Source organism: Cynocephalus volans, chromosome 2, assembly GCF_027409185.1.
Source record: "Cynocephalus volans isolate mCynVol1 chromosome 2, mCynVol1.pri, whole genome shotgun sequence".
In the NCBI taxonomy this organism is placed as follows: domain Eukaryota; kingdom Metazoa; phylum Chordata; class Mammalia; order Dermoptera; family Cynocephalidae; genus Cynocephalus; species Cynocephalus volans.
The window spans coordinates 167,179,891-167,193,411 of NC_084461.1; the positions used below are offsets into that span (position 1 = coordinate 167,179,891).

General features: G+C 38.4%; 1 protein-coding gene across 1 annotated transcript in view; it reads left to right on the plus strand.

The window, feature by feature from the left end:
* FBXO16 (F-box protein 16) overlaps positions 1-13,521 on the plus strand; it is a 41,677-nt gene that overhangs the window by 940 nt on the left and 27,216 nt on the right. Inside the window, exon 2 of the mRNA XM_063087704.1 lies at positions 6,350-6,385. Coding sequence (XP_062943774.1) covers positions 6,350-6,385 — 36 coding nt within the window. The remainder of the gene's footprint in view (positions 1-6,349; positions 6,386-13,521) is intronic.

The window sequence follows — 13,521 nt, forward strand, 5'->3', positions numbered from 1 at the left end:
TGCAGCTGAGGAACAATGCTCCCTGGGAATCCACTGCTTCTACAGTAAGCACTAAGCAAGCCTGCTCTTGGTACCTAAGGGAGATATTATCTCATCCCTCAAGGTTGCTGTATTAGTCCATTTCTGTTGCTTATAACAGAATACCTGGAACTGGATGATTTGTAAGAAAACAAAATTTATTGCTTACAGTTTCAGAGGCTGGGAAGTCCAAAGTCCAGGGAACACATCTGGAAAGGGTCTTCTTTGGTGGCTGCTTTATAGCAATGGAGGGGTCTCACATGGCAGAAAATGGCAGAGCAAAGACAGAGAGACTATCATGTGCTCTCCTTTTAAAGCCTTCGGAACCAAGCCCCTGACCACCATTATTAATCCATTCAGTAGGCATTGTCCTTCAATCCAATCACCACTTCAAGGCCCCACTTTTCAATTACTGTAATGGGATTTCCCACCCTCAACAGTTACAGTAGCTTCTAATATATGGCCTTTGGGGGACACAATTCAATCAATCCACAGCAGTTGTCTTTCTGTAAATACAACCTGGAGAAATAGCCCAAGTAAAGAGGGCACCCAGCCTTGCATTCTTGGCATGCCAAGACATTTGGGAGCATGAGAGGCCTAAGGAGAAGTGTCTACCAACACTCCCTCACCTCCACATCCCTTTTGTTTTCAAGTCCTGTGAGTCTTCCTCCTAATCTCTCATTCAGTCCCCTTCTCTCCATCCACCTATGTGCCTCCAGCTCCACGTTCTCAGCTCACAGCCTCATCACCCTCTGCCTGGCACATTGCAGTAACCCCCTAACTGGATTCACTGCTGCTATTCCTACCCATCCATCCTCTATTCCCATCCCAGAATGATCTTTCTAAAATACCAATCCTGTTATGTGAAACTGATAAGGGACCCCACTCCAAAGGGTAAATTCCAAACACCTATTGCCTAGCACTGAGGACCCTTCATGACTTGATCTCGGCCAGCCTCCCTGTTCCCAAGCCTACCACCGCTTCCTCACGTCAGTGCCCATACCAAGCTTGGGGCTGCAGGTGAGCCCTGCCCGTGCACCTCTGCGCCTTTGCATGGCTCCTGCTGGCCCCCGTTGCTGTCATCCTAGATGTTCTCTCTCTAGATGGCCTCCCCTGCTTCCTGCTCCAGGTTCCTTGCTGCCTTCACGGGTACTGACCTTCCCACTCATTTCCAAAGCACTGGGAGTTGAGGTTCTACCTGTTCTCTCAGTAACCAGGGCCTGATAGAATTCCTGAAGCACAAGAAGTGGAGTCAGAGTTCAGGTCGACTCCCTGATGCCCCTCCACTCCCCTCAGCCCCTCCAGTCTCCTTTCTTAGCACGGATTTGACCCTGGGCCTCTCTAACTCTAACAGATGTGCTAATCCCTCTGCTCAGTACTTTCTATTTCTGCTCTCCGACATGAAACACGAGCGATTTCAGAGAAGGACAGAGGAGCCAGAGTAGGGGTTGGAATAGTGGGAAATAAAATGGACAGAAACTGAAAAGGAGAGAGATAAAGGAAATTAGGAAAGAGGAGAGAGAAAGAGAGAGAGAGAAAAGGAGGGGCCAGAAGAAACAAAAGGAAAGGCAGGGAAAGAGAAAAATCCACCTTTCATGTAGCCATGGACACCAAACAAGTCTACTGAAAATCCTTTTTATTCAGTTCAACCATTATTTATTGAGCACCTGTTTGCAATGCTCTTAGCTCACCAACAGTTTATATAACAGCTTATCAGCTTTCCCCCCAAAACTTCAGTGTTTAGTTTTGAAATCTGTTTTCTCATAGTATTATAATTTCACACATATGAAAAAATGACTTGAATTGAAATATATATTTGTTGGATGCCTGGATTTTCAGACTTTTTTTTTTTTTTTTTTTTTTTGGTTAGGAGTCTTGAACAATTTAGCAGCTATGGAGAAAAAAGTGTCTTAATAGCAAAAATCCCCTGAGTGCCTGTTGTAAATTGGGTGACTAGAGAAGCGGGTTCTGAGATTAACGTATAGGGCATTGATTGGGAAGTGCTCTTGGGATCAGCACCTGGGAAAGTAAGAGAAGAGAAGGGAAAGACGTAGGCTTGGGGCAGAGGAAGAAGCTGGGCAAGAATGCAGTCTCAACAAGGTCTCCACCAACCCCATGGGATGCCCTAAACCTGGCATGATCTTCAGAGTTGTCTTCTGTTGTGGTGAGGGAGTCTGGCCTTTATACTTCCACGATGACCATTCAGCATAGGCTAGCTGCAACTCCTCCCCACCTCCCACCCTGTAAGAACCTGACTTTGGGCAAGGCAGCTCTCTCAAGCTCCAGGCTGTCCACCAGCAGCCTCCCAACAGGTGGGGGAATAAATCCTTCAGTCCTGGAGGGGAACCAACATCACAGCGAGCATTACCTTGTCATATCTTGGTTCTTAAGTAGATTTTGTCAAATTTAACAATAATTTCTAGAGATAATATTTATTTTATTGTTCAGAACTTTCATTTTATTTCAAAAAAATCATTCTTCGATTTAGTTCTAGTTCGGAGTAAAATTATTTTTAAAATCTTTGCATGAATATGCATACATACGTATGTGTATAAATGTACATAGACACACACATAGAGTTTGTATATGATTATACCAAGCTATTAATACTGGATTCCCCCAAAGAATTAGATGGGCATTGGTGGCTGGAGCAGGGGGGTCCGTTAGAAAAGAGAACTTTCATTTTTTTGCTTTATATAGTGCAGTAATATTCCGAATTTTAAAACAATTTTAAAACAAATATAAATAAAATCAAACAAAGAAAAATAATTCTGGAAATTAAAAATTCTAGTTCCAGATCAGTTGTGCCAATACTTTCCTGGATGACTTGAGTAAGTTACTTACCTTCTCTGGGTTTTATCCTCCTTTGTAAAATGAGTGGGTTGAATCAGACCTTGGAGGTCCCTTCCAGATCTAACATTCTGACTGTGAGTAAGGGATTAAATAGGTGCCCAAGGATACAGTTGGCCAGAAGGCATCTATACAATAATTTCAAGGGGTTTTCCACTCTTCTAAATCAGGGCATTTGTCACCAATGATCAGTGCAATTTTAATGTCCTGTTTTTTGTTTTTGTTTTAACTTTGTCTTTCTTCTGTAATAAAATTTGAACTATGTAACTAGCTCAGACTAAAATAAGAGTCACAGATTTTAACATCACAACAGGCTTTAAGCAGGCAGACTGAATTTAGATTTGGATGCCTAAAAAAAAAAAAGGAAAGCATCATCAGAATAGGCAAATGTAACAAATTACAAAATAATTCAGGCATTGGGCCGAGCCCGTGGCGCACTCGGTAGCGTGCTGCGCTGGGAGCGCGGCGACGCTCCCGCCGCGGGTTCGGATCCTATATAGGAATGACCAGTGCACTCACTGGCTGAGTGCCGGTCACGGAAAAACGACAAAAAAAAAAAAAATAAAATAAAAAAAAAAAAAAAATAATTCAGGCATTGTGAATTTTGAGTGAAGGAATGTTTTAAAAGTATATATTTCTTGGTCAGCTGGTGTTTTAATTGAAAGTGATCCTCACAAAACACATAAAAAATATGGCTATGGAAGGTGATGGTTAGGATAATTTGCTTGACTGTGGTAATATGTATAAAACAAAGATGGCTGGACAGTTAGCTCACTTGGGAGAGCATGGTGCTGATAACACCAAGGTAAAGTGTTTGGATCCCCTTACTGGCCATCTGCCAAAAGAAAAGAAAAGGAAAGAAAGAGATCCGCATTTCTTTTAGAATATGGTTCACACATGTAGTAGAGTACATGTTAAAAGGATATTCTGAGAAAAAGAACCTAGTTACCATCAATCAATCATAATTCAAGGTCCCCTAAATGTCTCCCTCCTACACTATAATGATGTCATGTGGTAAAATAAGTAGCTGCAGTATCAACAGACTAAAATAACAACCATGGGATTTTGACTTAACAGCAGGTTCCAAGTAAACTGTGATATAAACAAACTGCAGCATTCTGTAAGAAAAGAAGATACATTTTAATATTTCCATTTTGAATAGACGTTTTGTTTTCTTGCTCTTTAAAGTGAAGAACCCAATTGCAAATATTCGCAGTGAAGACTTGCTCCAAACCAGGGAATACAAGATTCTAAGTATGACTGAGGACCTGACAATGAAATGATTTGCCCCAAATTATATTTCTTGTCCAGGGTAGAGTCAGATCCAGATTTGAGGTCTCCTGACTTCCAATCAAGTGTTTCTCCTCTACCCCTTCAATCCCATCAGTTTGTACTTGGGTGTAGACGCCTTCTGGTAAAGAACTGGATTTGCTTGGCTTCTGCTTATACTTTATCTAACGTTTTAGCCTGCACAACACCCTCCCCCCCACCATTCCTTTCCTGCTCCCTTCCTATTGACTATCCTCCCCCTTTAAGTCAGTGTCCCTTTGCTTCCAGTGTGCCACGCCATCCCTGGACACCATGACAGTGCATCCAGCCTCCTTTTGAAAGCTCACTTGTGGTCTCAGGACCTGACCTTCTTCCCACTGTTAGGCCAAGGCATGGACAGCAGTTCATCCGGGATGGAGGCTGCAAGTCCGGATGGGGAAGGCCAAGGTTCTAGGGAGGACCAAGTGCAGAGTTGAGCTGAGCATAGTTTGGAACCAGTGCTTCTTTAAAAATCTGTAAATGTTACCTCTTTGGGTCTCTGCTTGTCCTCTTTAGAATAAGGGAATTGAACAAAAAAATTCCTTTTAGGATTCCTTTTAGCTCTACAATTCCAAGCCTTCTGCTTTGTTGTTGTTATTCGACCAGCAGGGGCCTGCTGTGGAACCTGTCCTTGCTGTTCTGTGAAGCATGTAGGAGAAAGTGGTTGTAATCGACATGGGAAGATAAAATGGACAGAAACCACTAGAGAGCAAAAACAAACACTGTAAAGTCCATGTGGAGCATGACCTATAAGTGGAATAGGAGTTGGGAGGAGAGTGATCACTTGTCACCAGAAAAGTGATGACACTTGTGACGTGGGTTGGGTGATAGGTGATTGACAGCAAAGAGGAAATGTTGGAATCCAGATTTCTGGAATCTTCTGTGTTCTATAGGTTCTCTTCTGTTTTCATCTAGAGATTCTGAGTTTTATCTGTTGTCATTATCTGAGTATCATAGTAGCCAGGTGGCTGTTAATTGGGGGAAAGGATCTTCTTTTTCTTCTCCTCTAATGTGCAAAAAGTGTCTACATGTGACAAATGAGATTCCTTGGCCAAGAGCAAAACTGACATTTCACTGGTCCCAAGGTGGTTGTTGAACCAATTGTTTTAATTTCCATTTTGTATGCCCTTGGCAACTAGAGTTTGAGAGTCTAAAAAAAGGAGGAAAGAATTATCTGTGGGAAGCATAAACCCAGCTCCTCAACCTCCTCCACAAAAAGAGAATAAATAGACTCAAGTAGGAACTTTCTTAAAGTGCTGGAGAATTTAGGTGGTGCCAAGAGGAAGAGAAAAACTTCGATCTCAATTTCAAAAGCTGACAGAAGGTGTGTGCGTTGGAGTGAAAGAGATTCACATATGTTAATTATTATCTCTCTCCTCTCTTCATAACCCCCTTCTCTGCCAGACGTACCCATTAGTTTTCCCTTCCTCACTCGCTCGAATACACATATGCTCAGAAAAACTCCTAGACACAATATGTAAATACACTCGCATGTGCTGCTACATCCGTAAGGATATTCATTCTCACATCCACATTCATTCAGTTCAACAAACATGGGTACCTATAACATGCCATGTACAGCACTGTACACTGGAGATGCAAAAATGAGTAAGACATGGTCTCCATCCTGAATAGTATATAATAATAAACCTATACAGATAAATACTCAGCAGTACACTTACACAAATTTCTAACCCTACAAATGAATAAGTATGTGTCTGCTTACTGATAGTGATACACACTGAAATACAAAAACAGAGCTGCTCATTCATAGATTTTGTAAATTCTCATACCATTAACATTGAAACATTTTGGAGAGGGAGCTCCATTTTCCTGTATTTTTTCTTTATTATTATTATTTTTTATCTATTTTCGAATACTAAGATTGATTTCTCTTGACAATTCTATTTTTTCTTCTTTCTTTTCTTTAAAAAAAATTATTACTTCTTTAATATGAATTATTCCATGTGGAGAAACAGAAAGGAAAAAGAGAGAGAGAAGCTTTGCCCAAGTTAAAAAGAAGTAAATTTCCCTCTCAGGAATGAAATCTGTCTTTTTATATTCAGTTGATATAGTGAATATTTATTCACTGGTCCTTTAATGATGTATGTCTTGTAATGGGTATTTTGAACCATGATATATGAAATCACCCTATCTTTTTTACTCATTGTAGGTATTTGAAGAAAGGAGAGCTCTGCTTGGAAAATGGGTAAACATTTAAAATGTGTCTGATTCTGCATTATGTTATGTTATCTGTTTTAGTCTGTTTGGGCTGCTGTAACAAAAACCATAGACTGGGTGGCTTATAAAAAACAGATGTTTATTTCTCACAGTCCTGGAGGCTGGGAAGCCCAAGATCAAAGTGCTGGTGGATCTGGTGCCTGGTGAGGCCCTCTTCATAGGCAGCCGTCTTCTCGCTGTGTGCTCACATGGCAGAAAATGGAGGAGAGTTCTGTGGGGTCTCCTTCATGAAGGCACTAATCCCATGCAAGACAGCTCCACCCTCATGACCTAATCACCTCCCAAAGGCCCTTCCTCCAAATACCATCACACTGGTTAGAATTTCAACATATGAATTTTAGGGTGACACATTCAGTCTGTGGCATTATCACAGAACCCAAAGAATTCAGCTTGGACTTAAAGTAGTGCTTTATGTATGCGTCAGTTAGGATTTGGTCAGAAAAACAGAAACCATACGTTATTTTCACAGACACAATTTAATGAAAAGGATTGGCTAAAGAAATACTGGAAAAAGGAAAAGACAAAAGGGGAAAGCTGAGATTTCAGAGAGAGAACTGTAGGAAGCAGCTGCTACCAGCTTTACTGGTTCCTCGGGAGCTCAGAGGGAGGCCCTTCAGCACATAGGAGACCCAGACTTCTGAGGAATAATGAGGCAGATGGCATCACAGCCAGCTGATTCTGACATGGTGGTTCTGAGTGTGTGGAAAAAAAGCTGGACCCTGGAATTAACTGCTACTGTCAGGGTGAAGAGTTAGTGATCCTGACAGGAACAGCAAGCACAGAAAAAAGTAAGTCTCTTCCTCCTTGATTTCTCTCCAGTGCCTCCCTCCCTATCAGCAGCATTTAACAGGGAGCCAGCTGTCAAAGGAGAAATATGGTTGTAGAGCCCCATCCTTCTATTCTACAAAGTAGAGTTACAAAGGTGGGTTTGGATCTGAAAGATAACAGCTTAGTAACCAGCACGGTTCATTCATTTGGTTACTTAGCATCCATAAACCCTTCTACATATACACTTAAACTTCCAGATGAGAACTGTAACAACTTCAGGTTTTTACCTAACAAGGTGCAATTACCCTTCATTGCAAATGAGAACTTTCTCATCTGTTCCTCAGATAGAGAGACCAGGAATCCCAATGGTCTTGTCCATCCCTGGGTGATGATCAAAGTATCCACCTCTGGATAGTGGTGGATACTTATCAAATTCCTTCACAGTGCCACCTAAGTGTTCTCTACTACCCAAGAGAATTGAAAACATATGGTCATACAAAAACTTGAACACAAATATTCATAGCAGCACTGTTCGTAATAGTCAGAAAGTGTGAACAATTTAAATGTCCATCAAAAGTTGAAAGGATAACCAAAATGTGGTATATTCATGTGATGGAATATTATTCAGCCATAAAAAGGAAGGCAATTCGGACACCTGCTACAACGTGGATGAACTTTGACGACATCGTGCTAAGCGAAAAAGGCCAGATACAAAAGGACAGATATTGTGTGAGTTCACTTATATATATGTGAGGTAATTAGAATAGGCAAATTCATAGACAGAAGGTAGAATAAAGGTTACCAGGGGATGGGGAGTTATTGATTAACAGGTACAGAGTTTCAGTTTGGTTTGATGAAAAAATTCTGGGAATGGATGGTGGTGATGCTTGCCCAACAGTGTAGATATACTTAATGCCGATGAACTGTACACTTAAAAATGGCTAAAATGGTAATTTATATATATATTTTACCATAATAAAAAAAAAAAAACCTAAGGGTTAATAAAAAGGATTGAGGTACTGATTCACTGCTACAACATGGGTGAACCTTGAAAATATTACGCTAAGTGAAAGAAGCCAGACACAGAGTCCACATATTGTGTGATTCCATTTATATGAAATATCCAGAACAGGCAAATCTGTATCAACAGAAAATAGATTCGTGGTTTCCAGGGAATGGAGGAAGAGGGGAACAAGGAGTGTCTGTAACGGATACGGGGTTTCTTTTTGAGGTAATGAAAATGTTCTGGGATTGGATAATGGTGATGACTACATGACCTTGTGAATATAATAAGAACCACCCAATTGTGCATTTAAAATACTGATTTTTATGGCATGTGATTTATATCTCAATTAAAAATATATATATACCAAGATTTCTTTAAAAAAAAAAAGAACTGTTCTTGGGTTGCTCTAAATTGATATATGTGATGATCTTTACATATTCCCTTTTTAAAACATGTAGTCAAAGCCACTTGAGGGAGCATCTTTGCCCTTGAATATAACAGGAGACAGATGCCCTTTCCTGTCAGTTACTAAAACTTATTTCCCTAAAGACTAACATAAAGTGCTAGGTCTAACTGTTCATGTTTGGCTTAGTTGCTTACCAGCTTTTTTCTCTGTTGTTCTACAAGCCCCAATCCAAGGATATTTATTAACCTAAATCTTATATAAAAACCATATACAGAATATCTCTACAAGGATACACAAGAAAAGGGGAAATATTGGTCTTCTCCAGGGAGGAGAATTGTGCATCTGGGCAAGGTAGAAACAACTCTTTTCACTGAATAGCCTTTTGTGCCTTCTGATTTTCAAAATCATGTGAATGTATTACCTGTTCAAAATGATAATAAAATTTTACACAAAAAATTAAGAAATTTAAAAGGGACCGCATTTTTAAAATCTAAGTTTTTCTCATTCTGTTTACGTTTTTAAACTAACTTTGCATTTATTTCTGACAATTTATAAAGAGATTTATTTAGACTGACCTAATTTTGCACTATCATTCCACTTAGGTTTAGTGAAATCCCTAAATTGATTTACTCAGGGCTAACGCTCAGCCAGTACTCAGTGATGTGGCTGACCAACTTCTGTCTGATTTGATAGGTTGGTGGCATTGCCAGTTGTTAAATATTTTTAATATCATTCTGGATAAAAATTCGAAGTCTTTTAACTTTTTAAAAGATCTTGTTTATTCTTTTCTTTTACCATAGGTAATAGAAATGTATTTGTAGAGATCACTATTATCTATCGTCTTCAAGAGAATAACCTACAGGGGACAGGGATGGTTTTTACCATGTTTCTCATTGTAGATTCCTTGATGCTTACCAGGCATTTAATAAATATTTTCTAAATAAATAAATGATACTTAATTACTTAATTGTTTTTCTCTTTTGCCCAGTAACAAACTTGTTCCTTAAATTCACTAAATCATATTGTAGCCTATATACCCCTGCAAAAAACAAACGAGTTAGGTTTGAGGGAGACATTTCCAATTTATCTTTATATTTACGTTTCTCTCTCAATTTTAGCCATCAGACATTTCTGTTTGTGTGTTTCATGGGCAAGATGTTGATAACAGAAGAAATGCATTTTCAAAAAAATAGAAAGGTGAAATAAGGATACCAATGTTTTTACTTAGCATTATTTGGGAATTTCATTGTAGGGATCAAGTATTTGTTTTAAAGCTCAATCTAGTACTAGAACTCATTTAAAAAAATCTGAAGAATGAGAGGTAAGATGTAATGTGAATCCTATTCAGTGATAGACAATCCAAAAGAATTTCATATTTGGCCATAGAATGTCATTTTTGTTCATACATTTGCATATGGTTCTGTCTAATGTTCTATACAGTAACAAACAAAATAGGAGAAACTGAAAAGCTCTTCTACTTTACTATTCCATGCTACTACTTAATCCATTTTCTTTCAAATCTGCTCTTCAACCTCTGTTAGAAAAGGTAATTGCCTCCCAAATTGGCAAGAATCACCAGCAGAAATATTTTAGTTTAAAAGAAAGTGTCTCAAACTTTTCTCGGCTTCTGCTATGTTGTGAACAGAAATAACAGAAATATCATAAAGCGTTTTAATAGAGTAGATGGCACCACTTTTTAATTGCTGGAAACAACCATAACCAGAGTTAAAATTCGAAAGAAAAACAGGGAAAACTATTTTGCAAATTGCATGATAGATAATGGATTAATATCTGAAATATATAAAGAGTTCCTACAAATCAATAATAAAAATCAGCAAGAAAAATACAATACTCCTGTAGAATAATGAACTAATAAGAATGAGAAATATACAAAAATATATAAATGGCCAATAAGCACATGAAATATGCTTTATTTCAAAATATTACTCTAATTTGCAGAAAAATGCAAACTAAAACAATACAATTCTCAACCCTCCCTCCCTCATCTACGTGGCAAAAATTGATGAGCTAAGTAATATCCAGTGTAATTAAGGATTCATTGGCAGTGGGAGGGATACTTTTAAGCACAGTTGGAGGGAATGTGAAATGGTAAGTGTGTTTTAAAGACAATTTGACAGGATCTATTAAAATTTTAAATGCACATAACCTTCGAACCTGTAATTCCATTTCTATTTATCTGTACTAAAGAAGTATCCACATAGGACATGAAAAAGCATGTACCAGGATATTGCAGCAGCAGCTGCTGCTGCTATTTTTTGGTATTGGAAACAACCTAAATGGTATCAGTAGTAAATTGAGTAAACGGATCATGATATATCCATCCTACCATGAATGAATAAGAAAACTATATGCTCTGGAGTTCATTATGTATCAGGACAGCTAGATTACATTTATGTTTTAAACTGCTCATGCAGTTTAAAAGGATAGGTATTCTTATTTATTTAACTACTTTCCTATTGATGGACATATGTGTGTGTGAATGCATAGACATGCATGAACATCAAACTTTTAAATGGTTGTTATCTCTGGATAGTGGAGTGAAATGTGATGGGTAGGAGTGGTTAAAGAGGATTTTCATGTTTGACTCTACAGTACCTGTCTGAAACTTTAAAAACAAGAACATATTCATACTCTAATTGTGAAATTAAATTTTTAATAGGATCAGAAACTCAAGCAGATTGAGATAATAAAACCAATAGACACAAAATAGCAAGCCTCCCTCTTTTTCCTGCTCCTCCCTCCCCTGTGTTCCTTTTCTTACCATTCAGTGTGGGATGGGTGGAACCCAACAGCGCTAGTAACCCTCCTCACTTCCTAAAACTGCGGGAGACTCCTTGTGACAACTACTCTAAAAACAGGATGTTCAGAGTTCTATTGAGTCAAGAAAGCACCATAAAAAAGCATTGAATTGTCAAGTGAGGTACTGTGCATGATACTCAAATAGGAGACTAATTAATGATCCTAACTTAATTGGAGACTCCTAATAGGAGACTACTGGTCCCCAATCTCACGCACTGGATTTCTTGCTATTGTGTTATGGATATGTTATGGTGTGAGAGATGTAGGAGATTATTGAATTTCTGTACAGTTAACTCTTCCATGGATTATCTACTTTTAGGATTACTCCTAGCATCTTCTAAATTCCAAAGGGATTTTCCCCTACCCTTAAGCATTCTTCTGAGTCATCTACCCACCTTCAATTGGTTGGAGTTCAAGGAATGCAAATTCGTTTTCTATTAGCCTAAACAAACACCATTAGAAAGAAAAATCACTTGAGGCAAAGGACATCTATCAAAGCTAAATCTAAATTACCTTTGACCATAGTAATCAGGAAAATAAATGAGGAACCAATGTAATTATCTTTTCAATCTCTAAAGGAAAGTGTTTTAATTTTTTCTTTTATAGATTTCTTCAGTATTTTACAATCCTAATGTTCTTTTACATTCATTTTAAATCACTTATTCTGCAATCTGAGCTCATTCTCTTTTGGGGGCATTAAGGAAAGTAGATGAGCTAACCTCAGTCTTTTCTAAATGTACTTCCCATCCTTATCAGTATACAAACATGGTAACTTTATGCACATATCTTCTTTTCATACTGTCAACCCACATACATGTTATTTTTAACATCAGTATGGCATTTTATAATCATAGCTGTTATGCCTACAATGAGTCATGCACTTTATTAGGAATTTCATACATATATTTTTGTATTTAATTGTTACAACACCCCTACACTGTAGATATAATAATTCTTAATGTATAAATGAGGAAATTGAGGCTGAAAAATTTCTAATGAGTATTAGGAATAATAAAATACTGGGAGTGAGATACCCAATTTTCTTGTTCCCAAGCCCACCATCAATCCATAATGCCATACTTTCTCCTATCACGTTGATATATTACAACTTGTTTAGCTGATCTCCTACTGTTAGGCATTTTGAGTTGTCTCTGATTTCTTGCAGGAATAATAATATCTCGCAAAAAAATTTTCATATTCATAATTAGCCTGAGTCCCCGTGTACCTCAGTTTCTAAAGATGCACGTAGTACTGCCCCAAAGTAATTTAAAAATGAATTCCAATTTTCATCTTATTTCTCAAAGAAAAAAATTACAGGAGATTTAATTCAAAACTTAGAGCAATAATCCTAAAACTTCTTTCCTTCATTCTCTAGTTCTCTCGTGCTGACTACCATGGAGGCAATCATAGCTTCTATGGACACCACAACTCCCATCAAACCAAAGCTGGTCTATCTCCTCACATCTCCCCCTTGGCTCTTTCTTTTATAGATCAGTTCAGCCTCTGGGTCCAACTGGCCCTATCCATTCTGGTCTGGTTTCTCTCTATTCATTCTCCTGACAATCTATCCAAAAAGAGCTGGGAGAGAAGTCTCCTTTTGTGGGAGTTGCAGATACGGGCTGTGCTGAAACAGGGAGAGGAGAAATCAGGGAACACTCACACATGAATAAATTTTATTTATGTGGTCTTTGTAGTTATGGCTTTTCTTTAGGGGTCCCCCCTCCCCGAATTATACTCTCCAAGGTGAGATTCATGGGTCATTGAATAGATCAGGAAGTACTCCTACTGTTAAAATTAATAGGAGGCCTATTTGGACCTAAATTTATTTGGTCCTAGCTCCTGCACCAGGCTCCAATAGACCAGACCAAAGAAGAATGGTGTCACTCCCACATAATCAAACTGAACTTTAAACCGGGCCAGTTTTAAAAAACAGACAAACAAAAAAATCCCCAAACAAAACAAAACCTAGGAGATTCATAGCAACCAACCAGGAGGGGCCCAGTTTACCTAAGCCAGCATGATAAGACTGTCCCCTCTGTTTTAACCTTATGAAGAAAAGTAATTTTGAAGTCAGAATCATTTCTGTGTGCACACTCAGATCATG